We start from the raw sequence: 16,127 nt of genomic DNA on the forward strand, positions 1-16,127 counted from the left end.
TGTGTGTGTGTGTGTGTGTGTGTGTGTGCGAGTAAAGTCGATATACTGTATATACAAGATAATGAACAGGTGGTTAGTTTTTCATTATCCTTGGCCTATTCCAAAACCCACGAGATGTCCCTTTTATCTTGGCTCCTTGTGGATGAAGGGCCTTGCCCATTCCCCGCCCAATGCTCGGGTGGGAAAAAAATGCATCTCGACACAACATCTCCATAGGACAGGGATGGCCAACCCTTGCCACGGGTGGAAAAACCTGGCACGGAAATGATTTTTTCTCGGCCTGCAAAACCCAGAGCTCACCTTTAAATAGATAACTATTAAATCTCCAACTTCTTTTTTTTTAAGTATTGGTAATCACATGCTGCGCTGCGCGGCGATTTTGGACCCTTGTAGGAGATGAAGAGGGGTGTGGGGCATCTTTGTGTGAAGGTCTATAGCAGCGTTCCTCAACCAGGGTTCCCCGGAACATTAAGGTTCCGCAAAAGGTCCCTATGGGTTCCGCGAGAACAGGTAAAATAAGCTAATGCTCTTTTGATTTTTTATTTAATTTCATATACGTAATATAATTAAACACGCATGTGATGCCCTTGCGAGCACCCACAGTCCAGGAACGGAAACTGTACTGACAACATGTTATGGAGAGAGATTTCCCGACGAATCCAGCGTTCCCCAGTTCATTCTTTTATAATTGTGTCTCCCGTCTATGTACCTTGAAGATATCTTCAAAGACGAAAAAGCTCGGTTTGATTTAATCAATCATACCTGAGGGAAGGTAAAGAGAAGTAAGAAATAGATGGGAAATAAATTCATACCACAACTCGTCCATGATACAGAAACTAAAGTTGCCCCTAAAAAGAAAACCGTTTTCTATGAACTATACCTGCTCTGAATCACGCGCCCTGCCCGGAAACCGTTGGTTGCATAAGTGAAAGCGTTCTTTTGTGATCCACAAAACGTCGACAACTCATAACAATTTCCAATTTCTCAGTTCATACTCTGAGGAAAACTGTTAAACTATCTACTCAAACACAAAGTGAACATTGGAAATAAATCGGAAGAACAGGCAAGTGCTTTTGTCATGTTTTCCAAAGCTACCCTACATCTACGACAACCTGCATGTGCTGTGAAGTGTGTTGGTACAATTCGTGAACGCCTTCTCCAGCTTAGTGTGGCACGAATTCCTGAGTTTATCCCAAGAGATGATGCTCGGTGATAGGGATGAAGGGAACGCCCGTAAAACACGTGACTTGAACAAGGTGACCAATCATAAATGGAAATGAGAGAGGTACTGTAGTGGTATTAGGTGCACTGCAGCAATCTCGGGAGAAAGCTGAAAGCGTGTGGAGTGGCGTCGTATATCTTGTCTATTTTTTTTTTTTTTTTTTTTTTTTGGCGACCATAATTCGTTTTAGATTTACTTACGGGTTTTCCTAGATATAAACCATCGTTTGAGATGTTTCAGGAATTGTATCTACGTGGATAACCGTGTTTATTAGCATCGTTCCAATGTTGTTTTCGTCAGCCTGTGAATGACCTGAGCACTACTTTTTGTAGTGGTACCGCACTCGACCACAGTAACACACACACACACATACACATACACACACACACACACACACACACACACACACACACACACTTAGTTCGAGTCTCTCCCAGGGCTGAAAATTTCCGCATCGCCGCACTGCAAGCCGACACTCCAACTCTGGTGGGCAAGGAGTCGCGTGTGTGTGTGTGTGTGTGTGTGTGTGTGTGTGTGTGTGTGTGTGTGTGTGTGTGTGTGTGTGTGTGTGTGTGTGTGTCTGTGTGTGTGCAGTATTGCAGTTATTCAAGCCATATACGAGATCTGAGCTCTCATCCGTGCGGGTAATAGCTGTTGATCACGAGTTCAACACGTGGTCCTCTGCCGTACTGAATCACCCCTTTCTCTTCTTTCCTACAACTGTAGCACATCCATTGCTTTTAATCTCTTTGCACGTATCATCTGTGAGTCTCGGAAGCAATTTGATCGCAATCCTTTGCAGATTCTTGCCCATTCCTCTTGAATCCTTTCTGCATCCTTCTTTGCGCGCAGGGAGCATACCGGATCAGGCATTCTGTGACTTTTTTTTTTCACAATTGTCTCATTCATGTAGTCTAAAAACACTTTTATATTCGTCTGTAATATGTGTCATCGTCATCGGCGGTGCCTTTGTAGTCCGGTGATATCACGTTTCCTCCTGTTTATGATGTTTGATGGCTGTGTTGTGCAATTCTAGTGTAGAGCTCTTCTAAAACCAAAAAGAGCCTTAAATTGACAGACTTTCATGTAATAATGTGCCATTCTTTGAACACAGTAAGTGTCCACATTTTGTTTCGTGTCTCCCGGATTGTTTTTTATACTTGCCCATAGACAAGAAATCAGATACGATTTTTTTTTTCTTCAAAGATAGAGGTACAAGAACAAAATGACATGGCATTTAGAGATACAAACATCTTGCTTCCATTTTGCTTATACTTTTTTCTTAAACCCTTCTTAGTCAATTCCCGTGTTTTATATGGCGAGATTAGCATGCTTATGAAAAATAATGTACATAAGAACATAAGAATGAAGGAGACTGCGAGAGACCATAAGGCCTACACTAGACAGTTCCATGTTCATTACCACCTGTCATCCCTATCCATAAAGTTGTCTAATCGTTTCTTAAAACAACCGATAGTTTCAGCGCTCACTACATGGTTACTAAGTCTATTCCATTCGTTGACCACCCTATTAGTAAATCAATTGTTGCCTATTTCCTTCTTAAATCTAAATTGGTCCATTTTTAATCAATTACTGCGAGTCCTGCCCTGTTGTCTTAATATGATGACCTTGTGTGCGTCACCCTTGTTAAAGCCTTTGGTCCACGTGAACACTTCTATTACATCACCCCGCACTCTGCGTCTTTCCAGAGAGTGTAAGTTAAGGTGTCTGAGCTTCTCTTCGTAAGGTAAATTTCTGAGCCAATGTATCATTTTGGTCATTCTCCTCCGTACAGATTCTAGTAATTTGATGTCCATTCTATAAAACGAAGACCAAATCTATACCGCATAGTCAAGGATGGGTCTAACGCCAGATAGGATGCGGCATCCGCTGATACAGAGTTCGTCCGGTGGGAATCGTATTAAATGAGAAGGACACTCAAGTAGTAGCAGTACTGCAGGAGTAAGACCATCTTCGTATCGTGTGTCAAGTAATTCTATTTCAGTTTCCGTAAACAAGCTACTTCATCCATCTTTGTGTCGTCCTCAGAGAAAGAAAAGGTTGGACACAAAACTTCAGAATACGTGTGTTAAAACTCGCGTTTGCCTACCTATGGGTGTAAAAATCAAGTTTAAGAAAAAAACGGAAACATTGTCTCTTATCAGTCAACGTGCGTGAAACGAGTACGCGGGTTATGTGTTCCACAGCTGAAGACAAACCGACAGTTTCAATCCGCGTGACGTTCAAGAAGAGTACATGATGGTCACGGTCATGTTGTCAGGAGTGGTGAATAATAAGACCCATTTCTTGTCTAGTGAGCGCACTTCGTTGCCTTCTATATATTACTGCAACATCGATTACGTGAGGAACATCTCTTACACATACACATACACATACACACACGCGCGCGAGCACACACACGCACACACACACGCACGCACGCACACACACGCGCGCGAGCACACACACGCACGCACACACACACGCAGGCACGCACACACACGCGCGCGCGCCCGTGCATACATATATATACAGTATCTTTGAAGAATACAGCAATCTCTGCGGTAATGATCTTCATATGAGGATTTTTAATAAGTCTAACTATAGACTTACTTTCTGCATTTGAAACGTCTTTCACTCGTTCGCAGGACATCAGTCAAACTCAGGAAAAGAGAAAGTTAAAGTTAAGTGATTGACGTGTTGTACACTATGTACGTTTACAAAAGTAATGAGAAAGGTTGGAGTCCGGAGTATTACCATATATCAAGTTCCAAAAATATAGCTCATACGAGCAAAAGAGAGAGACGCGATGGCCAATCAAGTGTGTCGATGCAAAGAAATCCTGTACCAATCAGATGCTTTGGTTTCGCCAGTCTAGGACGGTGACGTCATCAGTCTTGCCCTGTTCCACGTCGAGGGAAGATCTCTCCTGGATGCAGGTTCACTGAAGCTGTTCTCTCAGGACAGCTTCAAGGATTTGCAGTCTTCCTGCGTCCTGTGATTGTGTTATTATTAAAACATTTTCTACCATCATGGTCCTAGTCAGAGTAGTGTTGTTTCATGATCTAATATGAATTTTTGGTGCTCCGTTCTGTAAATGTAGGCTGATTCTTCTAGTAATTTTAGTGGAGCAAAGTCCTGTGTATGAAGAATGAAGGGATTTAATTCCCTTGTTTGCATGTATATTTGTACACAAGACGACTGCGTTGTAGCACAGAAAGTTTACTGGTAGGATTGTTCTATAGTAAGAGAATCAATGTGTTCTTATTTTTAGAGTAAATGACGAAATCCATGGGGTTCTGAGGGGTGACAGGCTACATTTATAGAACGGAACATCAATGAAATTTACTTTCCTGATTACCTGCCAGTGGCCAATAGGAGACGCGGGGTTGGGCATTATGCATCTTTGCGACGGAAGGACTTATAAATCTACTGTTTGAGTGTTTATAATTGGTTGCGGTTCCATTCTACAATGTGGATGGTTTCCGCAATACCTTCCTGTTTTTTTTTTCTATCGAGACATTTTGGATGAGATTGATTAGAATGTCGCTTTTCCTTCTACAAATACTTTCAGTGAACATGTTTTGAAATATTTCCCGCATCTGTCCATCTGTGCACTAATCTAGACTCTTAGTCTGTGAGCTGAAGATCTTTTCGTAGGTTAATTATATGAAATAATCCCAAGAAAAAAGCTGTATGCAAATCAAAGATATAAAATCATCTAAACCCTCTTGTGATTTGTCAAACAGGTCTGGAGGGCAAGAAGCCCATGTCTAAGTCTCCAATAGCTCTATGAGTCACACCCTGAGAGATTCTTCAATGAGGACGGGCTGCAGAATGTGTTTGACTGCCCTTGTGCTGTACGGCTTCTCTCTGTGTAGTACAAGGGTCCGTGCACTCACCAGTGTTCCAGAAAATGGTCCGACTTTGGTAACTGATGAACCAACTAATCCCACTAGCATCGCTTACAGTGAAGGGACACTCAGGTCCTCAGATCCATTCAACAAGATATCGGATTACGTGGGGGCTGTTGATAATGATGACTACTACGATTACTATATGGACGTACCCGACTACATCGTCGACCAGATCGGCAAGTCCACCATCCGGAAGTGCCACTGTGGCCTAGACAATTACTGGCAAGAGGGCAAGTGTCACTCTGGGAACACGTCAGAGATCGTGAGTGGTGAAACGGACGATTACATTATTTTCACTTCCCAGTGGAAAGAGGTCCTCGTCAGAGAACTCGAGTGTCCTGCGCCGAACAACTTGCTTACCTTAGACGAAAATTATTTCGTTTTGATGACCGATGGAAGACTGAAGGATTACCAGACAGAAGAGTTGTACTCGACTGATCTCTACTGCTTAGACCACGTTCCACATGCGACTCACGAAGTTGCCTTGATAGCCTCCGTTTGCCTTCCTCCTCCTGTTGTCCCCTTCTGTCACACTTCCGCTTTGCCGGAGGAGGAAATCCATGGGAACACCTCTGGAGTTTATGACCACGAAGGACAGCCGAGTCTGAAGTTGCCTCTCCTTGTCCATTACAAGCTGCAAGAATGGGACCTCACCGCCGTGCACGCCGCCAGGCCCACGTGCGATATGATGGAACGACTGGACCGGATCTACCTAAACGGCACTACATCTCATCTTATGTATGTAGGTCACGGCCACACTTCTCTCGTCTGGAAAACACGAGACCATGTCACGGACACCAGGCCCGACTCCTCTTTCTGCCTCCAGCGGGAAAGGGAAGGTACCACGTACGAGGCCCTCGTCTGTAGTATCGACCCCGACAAAGAGCATGAGAGCCTGTGCTCGAATTCGACTTGTGTCAGGAAGTGTTGTGACAGAGGCCTGAGCTTCAGCGTCTACTCTTCTCTCTGCGAGCCGGTCGAACTCGGCGTGGAGTGGCAACCCGTCTTCCAGGAGGCCTCGCCAGGGTACACCCTCATTACCGGCTTCCCTCTTTGCCATATGATGGTGAACGCCACCGAACACGAAGACTACGTGTTACATCGGGATGGGACTCTTGTCCTCCCCTCCCTGGACGAAAGCTACTCAGCTTCCGAGTACTGTCTGGACCACACGGTCGACATCCACGGAAGTAACTTCTCCGCCATGTTGGTGACTTGTGCGAGAGAAACTTGTCCTGACATAGCCACAGCCAAGGGCATCCTCTTGCTCATCTCCTGTGTCTTCCTCCTTGTCACCATCGGGGTCTACGCGAGCATCTCCGAACTGAGAGGCCTGCTGCCGAGCCGGTTTCTCCTCTGTTATGCTACGTCGCTCTTTCTGGGCTTCTTGGGCTTGGCCATCGTCCAGCTGGCAGCGCGACAGATGAGCAAAGTGGGATGCATTGTTGCAGGCAAGTACAAATGTTCCCAGTACAGAATGCTGACAGGTGTCGAAATATATCTTTGTAATAATTTTGTTTTTGTACCCTTCTTACCATTCCCCTATTGCTTAACGTCACGATTTTTTTCTTTCTTTTTGTCACTATTTGTTACCAGCATAGGCAATCATTTTGAAGTCCACTGTTATGGTTATGTGAGTAGATGCATTAAATTCCCATGGTATACAAAATATTTGTTCGCATGACAAGTAAAAAGAAAAGAAGGGGGATGAAGAGAGGAAGAAATCGAAAAAGAAGAAGAAGGGGAAGAAGAAGAAGGAGAAGAAGAAAAGGAAAAAGAGGAAGAATGGCCTGCTGTCCTCCCGAACAATAGGTTTCCTCTTCTTCTGCATTTCCACGTTTTCAGAAGGATAACCCGGCTTTATATACATTGCAGGTATGACGGCTTACTTCGGACTTCTTGCAGCCTACTTCTGGAGCAACGTCATGAGTTTTGATCTGTGGTGGGCACTGAGGTAGGTGAAGGACAAAGTTTGCTATTTCCATCGAACTTGTACCCATCACTAGTACATTAACAGAATACTCGGCTTCACGAGTGTCTGACATACCTGGATAACGACTACTTGTGCCTAGTATACCTGGATAACGAGTAATTGTGTCTGATATACGCTGGAGAACCGAGGTCCCACCCCACTCATAACAACGTGGAAGCCTCCACTAACACTACAAGATGTCACTGTCTCCCTTGTGCAAGGCGATAGGTTTGTGTAATGTGCAAGGTCATAGCATTACACATAAGTCAGTTGATACGAGTTATGGACTCTCCCTGACGAGGGCAATAGCTTTCTATCACACACACACACACACACACACACACACACACACATTGATTCGAAACCTTGTTAGGCCAGTATTGGAAGCCCTTGCTCATGAAGTGTGAGAGAGTAAGCCGGGCTGAGGACTGATGGTGCTTCCTGTCCCAAAATAGATCCTTCGCCGTTTCTGTCAAAGATCATCGACGTGGCAAGGGAAATATTCCCACTCTTTCTTTCCTTTCAGAGTAGTAAATGTTATCTCTACTAATGCAAATATAGAAATCAATAGGCGGGGGAGGGCGAGGGAGACGCGTAAATGCAAGTTTGAGCTCTGCCTCCAACGACTACCAGTGCGTACCATAAAGTAGCGACTTCTTCCCCTGGAAGCACCAGGTCACCTACTGACCCGTTGTTTACCCAAGTATCTGTCTACGAATGTTTTTTTTATTGAACTGTCTATTTACCGTATTTATTTGGTTCATTTAACCTTATTCCATTTTAGTTTAATCATTTCTTTATTCGATTATTCATATACATATTCATTTAGTTACCTACTTTCTGGATCTATTCACCTGCTTGTTTTCTTGAGCAGAAGAATGCTTCCGCCTCAAGATTCGTCGAGTCGGCGCTTGAGGTGGTACTGCGTGTACAGTTGGGGAATTCCCTCCCTGCTGATGATCACAGCCCTGGTTATCGAGTTCCAACCAAAACGAGGCGACGGAGACTCGCCTCTGGTCAGACCTGGCTTCGGCACCAAAACGTGCTGGTTTGAAGGTAATCATGCACGAATCCCCATGTGCATATTATATAGATATATATATATATATATATATATATATATATATATATATATATATATATATATATATATGTGTGTGTATATATATATGTATATATATATATATATATGGCGCAATTGGTTAAGTCACCAACAGTTGTCACGTGCTAGACCAGGTTCGAGTCCTTGGCTGTACCACGTTTCAGTTTCTGTATGTTGGCCTCCTAGAGTCTCTCGATGTTCATAGCTTAGAACTAAAGTGTATTGTGGTTGATATATATATATATATATATATATTCACTATGTAATATCGACTCCTTGTTTTCTTTTTTGTTTTTAAAAGACAACCACAGCACCTGGATTTACTTCTTTTCCTTCCTCCTGATATTACTGCTGATCAACGCCCTTTTGTTCGTGCACGTGATCATCATCCTGGCTAGAGCGTTTCAACTCAACACCAAAGTTCTCGCCAAGCAATACAAAGAGAGGTATGTCAATTTACACCCTTCTTGGTTATCATCGGTTTCATTATATCATATAGCGAATGCTTCCAGTGTATGCGGAAAATGCTTCTCAGTGACATTGTATATCGACATAAAAAATGATAACTTTTCTATTTTGTTACCAAGGATAGACGTGCTGAGTTTTGCTGACGAAATATTTAAATGAGGATATAAGAGGTTTTAGTGACAATAGAGAAGTGTCAACATTGTTTATTTCTACATTGAGCTAGTGTCAATGCACATTTTCATCAGATGGTTGATAATTAAAAATAGGAAACAGGAGGACGGGAGAACTGGTTAAAGATTACAATCGATTCACAATCGGAAATCATGTCAGCTTGAAAACTTACAGCTTATACTGAGCTCGAACGAGAAAAAAAATGTAAAAGAATATAAACATACGATCAAACAGATAAGATAAGAGGAATATAGGACATCTAGTGGATTATAATGGATAAAAAAAACGCTAACACAAACAGGAGTTTCTCAGATTGATTACCCCACAGAGAATAGTTTCAGAAGAAGAAGAAGGTGGGGAACATACCCCAGGGGGCGCCTAGGAGCTGCAACCTATACCATCACCTTTGCCCTACACTTTAGGGACTGCTGGGGACCGGAAACGAGTGCAGGATTCGAACCCTCAACTAGGCAGTTGCGAGACGGGCACTTTCCCGTCGTGCCACAGATTTCGTAATAATGTAAAAAATATATATATATATATTGCTGCATGATTTTGTGCAAATGTCGCATTCTAGATACTTAAAAACTGTTTCAGATTAATTAACATCCATCCATTCTTCCCCTCTACTGAAGAAGATGTCTAGATTCCCTAATTATCTGCAGAAATCAGCGCGGTTATTTGGCATCGTCTTGGCTGAATATTTACATCGTTTTCTTGAGACATGGCCGGAAATAATGTCCTTTCATCAACTTTCTTGTTGTCAGGGTTTGGTTATACATGAAGCTGTTCGTCATCATGGGTTTGGCTTGGATCAACGAACTTGTGTTGTGGTATTCCCATGTCTGCTACTTGGGGTGAGTGCCTTTCTCCTCCCAGAGGCTATCCACTGAAGACACACACACACACACACACACACACACACACACACACACACACACACACACACACACACACACACACACACACACACACACACACACACACACACACACACACACACACACACACAAACACACACACACACACTTGCTCATGACACTCCGTCGGTGATCGTCGAAGATAGTGCTCCGGTGAAGTGCGATGGAATGAGTGAGGCTGGATGGTGAAACTTAGGTCTTTGGTGCTAATACCAGCGAAGATAAGTGTGAAGAGCCAATTCTTGATCCGCATATCCACACACACACACACACACACACACACACACACACACACACACACACACACACACACACACACACACACACACACACACACTCCACTACACATCTTTATCCAAGTGCTTTCCTGTTTACGCTTGTAGAAGTTGAGTACACAGATTAAATAATATACACATCTGTTCTTGTTTGTATTTGTAAAAACTACTGAATATATGTCTTGTGTCTTGTCTTTTTTTCTCTGATTTTTTTTCTTTTTCTTTTTTTTTTTTTTAGGTTGGTGGTGGATGTGTTCAACTCCCTTCAGGGCGTTTTTATCTTCATCATCTTTGTCGGAAAGCCTTCTACCTTAGCGCTGGTAAATAACAACATTCGTTGTTTGTTGTTGCATTTCATAGTTGCATTTCACAAATACAACAAACTTTTTTATTTGTTTTGGTGAACTGATGATGTGGAAAACTTTGGTGAGATTTGTGAAATCGACATCAAGAATAATGACAGTAGTAGTTGTGCAATTCTTAGTAGAAACAATTCAGTAGTAGCGGTAACAAAAAGATTGAGTGTAGTTTTAGTAGGAAGTAGTAGTTACAAGTAGTGCGTGTGTGTGTGTGTGTGTGTGTGTGTGTGTGTGTGTGTGTGTGTGTGTGTGTGTGTGTGTGTGTGTGTGTGTGTGTGTGTGTGTGTGTGTGTGTGTGTGTGTGTGTGTGTTTGTGTGATTCACCATGTTCTTGGATCACGTGTTAGACTCGTAATCGACAGTTATTAACCTCCCGGGTGTGTGTGTGTGTGTGTGTGTGTGTGTGTGTGTGTGTGTGTGTGTGTGTGTGTGTGTGTGTGTGTGTGTGTGTGTGTGATTCACCATGTTCTTGGATCACGTGTTAGACTCGTGATCGACAATTATTAATCTCCCGGATGTATGTGTGTGTGCGTGTGCGTGCGTGTGTGTGTGTGTGTGTGTGTGTGTGTGTGTGTGTGTGTGTGTGTGTGTGTGTGTGCGTGCGCGCGTGCCTGAGAGCCCGTGACACTAGTGATGCAGCCCTACCCTGTGTCTTAACCAAGTTGCTTAATCTTCCCCGTCTTGCAGGTGAAGAAGCGAGCCCAGACTTGGCGGAAATGGAGTCTGAGGCTATGGGGGAGAGGGGAGTATGAGACAGCGAACGGAAATCCGTCGCGAAAGCTGTCTGCTACCACCACCATCACCATGGCCGAGTACCCTGCTTCACGGGTATCTGGTATACCTGGATAACGACTACTTGTGTCTGGTATACCTGGATAAAGACTACTTGTAAGAGGGAAAAAGTTGTCTGGTATACCTGGATAAAGACTACTTGTGTTTGGTATACCTGGGTAACGACTACTTGTAAGAGGGAAAAAGTTGTCTGGTATACCTGGATAACGACTACTTGTATCTGGTGTACCTGGATAACGACTACTTGTAAGAGGGAAAAAGTTGTCTGGTATACCTGGATAACGACTACTTGTGTCTGATATACCTGGGTAAAGACTACTTGTAAGAGGGAAAAAGTTGTCAGGTATACCTGGATAACGACTACTTGTGTTTGATATACCTGGATAACGACTACTTGTGTCTAGTATACCTGGATAACGACTACTTGTGTCTGATATACCTGGGTAAAGACTACTTGTAAGAGGGAAAAAGTTGTCTGGTATACCTGGATAACGACTACTTGTGTTTGATATACCTGGATAACGACTACTTGTGTCTAGTATACCTGGATAACGACTACTTTTAAGGAGGGAAAAAGCCTTTGATATATGTATGTACGACTACTGATCAATCTATTTCACCTGAGTTGAAAATCTTTCAACAAATATTTACACTTTGAAAACTGACTTTTGCATAGTATTGTGTAAAACCTTTTTATTCTTTTTTGTATTTTATTTGACGGGTCATACCTCCACCCTGTCCACTACCCTGGGTCTTACGACACTGCTTCTAACCCAGGGCAGTGGACGTGATGCAGGGATGACCCGTCATCCAGGAGGTGCCAAGATGTGAGGGAGGGAGGAGGGTGGAGGGGAGGGGAGTATGTAGGGGATGGAATGGGTGGGAGCGGTTTCTATGCCTTTTTCTTTTTGGCTACCTCCCGTGTAAGGGGGAAAAAGCCTTTGGTATATGTATGTATGTATGTATGTATGTATGTATGTATGTATGTATGTATGTATGTATGTATGTATGTATGTACGTATGTACGTATGTACGTATGTATGCATGTATGTATGTATGCATTTTATTTGTTTCTTGTGGTTCATATCGAGGTACGCGCACATTTGCATACATTACCACTTATGATGTACGAGAAAGAGCTTGTGAATGCAAGAAGTAGGAGCCGCAAATCGGCACAAAATAAAGAAATATGACAACTGAAAGGTTTAATCTCACCAACTACGCATTTGTACGATAGTGAACTTCCCGTCTTGATTCTTGAGCCTGTCTTCTCGCGAGGAGCCGCCGGACGCAAGTTAAAGTACTGCGCGTGAAAACCTGAGAGAGAGAGATAGATAGAGAGAGAGAGAGAGAGAGAGAGAGAGAGAGAGAGAGAAACAGAGAGAGAGAGAAACAGAGAGAGAGAGAAACAGAGAGAGACAGAAACAGAGACAGAGAGAAACAGAGGAACAGAGATAGAGAAACAGAGACAGAGAAACGGAGAGACAGAGAGACAGAGACAGAAAAACGGAGAGACTGAGAAAGAGAGACAGATAGATAGAAAGAGAAAAAGAAAGACAGAGACAGAGAGAGAGAGAGAGAGAGAGAGAGAGAGAGAGAGAGAGAGAGAGAGAGAGATTCATCGTAGAGATCATATTAAAGTTAAGAAGGTGAGAAAAGAGAGATGATAAACTGAAGCAATGCCAAAGCGGACCAATCATGGGAGAGAAGTGTACCAACGTCATATGAACAACCTGCTCCCGATTGAGACGGACCCAACGGCGGAATTCCCGAAACATCACCAAACCACGCTGACCAGGTTTTGTAACTCCCTCCATGGAACTGCCAAGTGTAGGCCTTATGGTCTCTTGCAGTCTCCTTTATTCTTATGTTTTCCACGCGTGGGCGGGGTGTGTGAGTGTGTGTGTGTGTGTGTGTGTGTGTGTGTGTGTGTGTGTGTGTGTGTGTGTGTGTGTGTGTGTGTGTGTGTGTGTGTGTGTGTGTGTGTGTGTGTGTGTGTGTGTGTGTGCGTGCGTGCGTGCATGCGTGTACATGTTTGTGTTCGTGTGTGCTTATATGTGTGATTCACCATGGTCTTAGATCACGTGTTCGACTCGTGATCGACAGCTGTTACCCTGCCGAATGAGAGCTCAGCGCTCATATATGACCATTCTGTGGGTAATGCTGTGACCCCCACCCCCCCACACACACACACAAAACAACTTGCCCTGGGCGGGAATCGAACTAAATCCACTGAATTAGCGGTTCCGAACGGTACCACTGCGCCGTCGAACTGTGTGTGTGTGTGTGTGTGTGTGTGTGTGTGTGTGTGTGTGTGTGTGTGTGTGTGTGTGTGTGTGTGTGTGTGTGTGTGTGTTTATCTAATTGTAGCATATAGGAAAGGAGCTACGCTCGTCGGTCCCGTTTCCTATTCTCTAACGTTCTAACACACCCAGACTGAAATTCATGCACGGTTCCAACTTAATCTATATCTTTGATTTCCAATTATATTTAGATTTTCACTCATGTTTTGTTTGAGCTTGGGCTATATCACCTTCTAAACTATTTCACACATTGATGCATCTATATGGAAAACTGTATTTCTTCACGTATTTTAAGACATCTGATCTGTGTATTTACCTAGTTGTATTTACCTAGTTCTATTTTACGGGAAGGGGAGCTATGCTCGTGGTGTCCCTTCTTCATATCCCATTTTATCTAAATTGTTTTTAAATTCATGAATTGTTTTTGCACACACCACTTTTTCGTCCAACTTGTGTGTGTGCGAGCGTGCGCGTACGTATATGCATGGTGTGAGGACTTGTGATTGGGTGTGCAATTATGTGTTTTGTTCTCGTAATTACACACAAAATATGTAGCCTTCGTGTAAATAGGAATTATCTTCGCACGTTCGAACAGTGTGTGTGTGTGTGTGTGTGTGTGTGTGTGTGTGTGTGTGTGTGTGTGTGTGTGTGTGTGTGTGTGTGTGTGTGTGTGTGTGTGTGTGTGTGTGTGTGTGTGTGTGTGTGTGTGTGTGTGTGTGTGTGTGTGTGTGTGTGTGTGTGTACGTGTGTGTGTTAAACAATTTAGAAACGTAACGACTGCTTAGAATTCGTAACAGAACTTAAGTTTCGAGTAAACTTAGATATATCATCAGTTGAGGGCAGTCAAATCTTGGGAACTTGAGTGCAATGATATCTGCTCATGATAATACGAACAGAGGAACTATTGAAAATATCTGATCAAACAATAGAGCAAATCAACCGATAGATAAGCGTTATGTGCACTTGTGTATTATCATCAAAAAATAAAGGAATTAAAAATCGTTTCGAAAGCCGGGACAACAGCTCGTAACTAAAGAGGTCTTTTCTCTCTCTTTTCTCAGACTCACACGTGAAAAAGAAGAACTGAAGTGATTTTAATGTGAATTATGAGATATATGTCCTTCTCTCTCTTCTCTCAGATCCACACGTGAGAAAAGAAGAAAGTACAAAAGTGATTTGAATGTGAATCATGAGATATATGTCATTCTTCCCCCTCTTCTCTCAGACCCACACGTGAGAAAAGAAGAAAGTACAGAAGTGATTTCAATGTGTGAATAGCGAGATATACGCCATTTTACTGATACTTTTGGTCAGCATTTTTCAAGCTTTTTACCCTTGCGTAACCTTTAGAATGAATTGCATGTCTCAAAGAACCTCTGCACAAAAAGAAAAAAAAATGAACATATACCATATCTTTCTCATTTTATTTTCATCGTAATAATAGGTTAGATAGGATGATGTCTATATTACATTATTACAATTACCTTTTGCGGAACCTTAGGGTTTCACGGAGCCCTGGTTGAGAAATGATGATTTAGGTCATCAGGCACTGCAAACTGGATGGAGATTGCATGGATAGAGATTGCATGAAAGAATAAACAGACGATCAAGCTCACTACATCAGTTGCAGAAAACGAGAGCTCAAGTTAAAATCAATGAGGAGCCTACGAGCCAGGAGACGCCGAGTAGCTGCGGCCGAAGCCGTCACCTTTGCCCTATGTACTATGCGCTCTGGGAGACTGTTGAGGGGCAGGTAACTAACAGTCACTGGTTCTGGAAATCAGAGAGAAGTGCGGGACTCGAACCCACAACTAAGCGAATGTGAGACAGTCAGAGGTGAAGTGAAATGCAACACGGATAACATTTGTCGGCGAACTTTGGAATCAGGCCCCGTTCACCCCCTCCCCCCACAAAGATACCAGAAGCATTACTAATGAATTCTACGTTTAAAAAAATGTATAACAGAAACCAAAGAACCAGCTCTGAATAACTTTTAAATGTATTACCTTTTTGTTTGATTACCTTAGAATGAATAAAGTTTCTGAACAAAATTGTATTTTATTCATAACATTGGCAACGTAGGACCACATTACTTAAGTGACATTTGATTCCTTCACGCGAGAGGCGACAGCGGAATCCAACGGATCGGCCAGAACAGAAAAGTAAACAAAACCCGGTGTGTGTGTGTGTGTGTGTGTGTGTGTGTGTGTGTGTGTGTGTGTGTGTGTGTGTGTGTGTGTGTGTGTGTGTGTGTGTGTTTGTGTGTGTGTGTATTCACCTTGGTCTTTGGATCACGTGTTGGACTTCGTGGTCGACAGCTATTCACCTCCCGGACGAGAGCTCAGAGCTCGTATGACCGATCCATGGGTAATGCTATGTGTGTGTGTGAGTGTGTGTGTGTGTGTGTGTGTGTGTGTGTGTGTGTGTGTGTGTGTGTGTGTGTGTGTGTGTGTGTGTGTGTGTGTGTGTGTGTGTGTGTGTGTGTGTTCTTATTTGCTGCAGTACACACACCCTTTATCACTATTGACAGAATTATTTATGAGCAAATTGTCTTTAACAATAAGAACACTGTAAGACATTGCCCATAAATAATTCTGTCAATAGTGATACAGCGTGTGTGTACAAA

General features: G+C 43.0%; 1 protein-coding gene across 3 annotated transcripts; it reads left to right on the plus strand.

Annotated features, from left to right (window-relative positions):
* Positions 1 to 910: 910 nt before the first annotated feature.
* On the plus strand, positions 911 to 12,509 carry LOC143036559 (uncharacterized). Of its 3 annotated transcripts, none has more exons than XM_076204070.1 (8): positions 911 to 1,063; positions 4,972 to 6,590; positions 7,015 to 7,093; positions 7,986 to 8,167; positions 8,515 to 8,659; positions 9,620 to 9,709; positions 10,286 to 10,367; positions 11,094 to 12,508. In XM_076204070.1, exons 2-8 carry the CDS (start codon positions 5,015 to 5,017, stop codon positions 11,253 to 11,255), a joined length of 2,316 nt encoding a protein of 771 aa, XP_076060185.1. In that variant the 5' UTR covers positions 911 to 1,063; positions 4,972 to 5,014; the 3' UTR covers positions 11,256 to 12,508. The 3 variants fall into 3 exon arrangements, with proteins under 3 accessions (XP_076060185.1, XP_076060188.1, XP_076060186.1); XM_076204073.1 differs by lacking the exon at positions 911 to 1,063 and adding an exon at positions 1,085 to 1,256 and having other exon boundaries at positions 11,094 to 12,509; XM_076204071.1 differs by lacking the exon at positions 911 to 1,063 and adding an exon at positions 3,138 to 3,212 and having other exon boundaries at positions 11,094 to 12,509.
* The last annotated feature ends 3,618 nt before the right edge of the window (positions 12,510 to 16,127 follow it).

The sequence above is a fragment of the Oratosquilla oratoria genome, chromosome 20, assembly GCF_046742065.1.
Source record: "Oratosquilla oratoria isolate Oo_2021 chromosome 20, ASM4674206v1, whole genome shotgun sequence".
NCBI classification, from domain to species: domain Eukaryota; kingdom Metazoa; phylum Arthropoda; class Malacostraca; order Stomatopoda; family Squillidae; genus Oratosquilla; species Oratosquilla oratoria.

Coding starts and splice junctions, on each gene's coding strand:
- LOC143036559 (XM_076204070.1), top strand. CDS start 5,015: ATGAGTCACACCCTGAGAGATTCTTCAATGAGGACGGGCTGCAGAATG. Junction 6,591..7,014: donor AGTGGGATGCATTGTTGCAG/GCAAGTACAAAT, acceptor TATACATTGCAG/GTATGACGGCTTACTTCGGA. Junction 7,094..7,985: donor GATCTGTGGTGGGCACTGAG/GTAGGTGAAGGA, acceptor TTTCTTGAGCAG/AAGAATGCTTCCGCCTCAAG.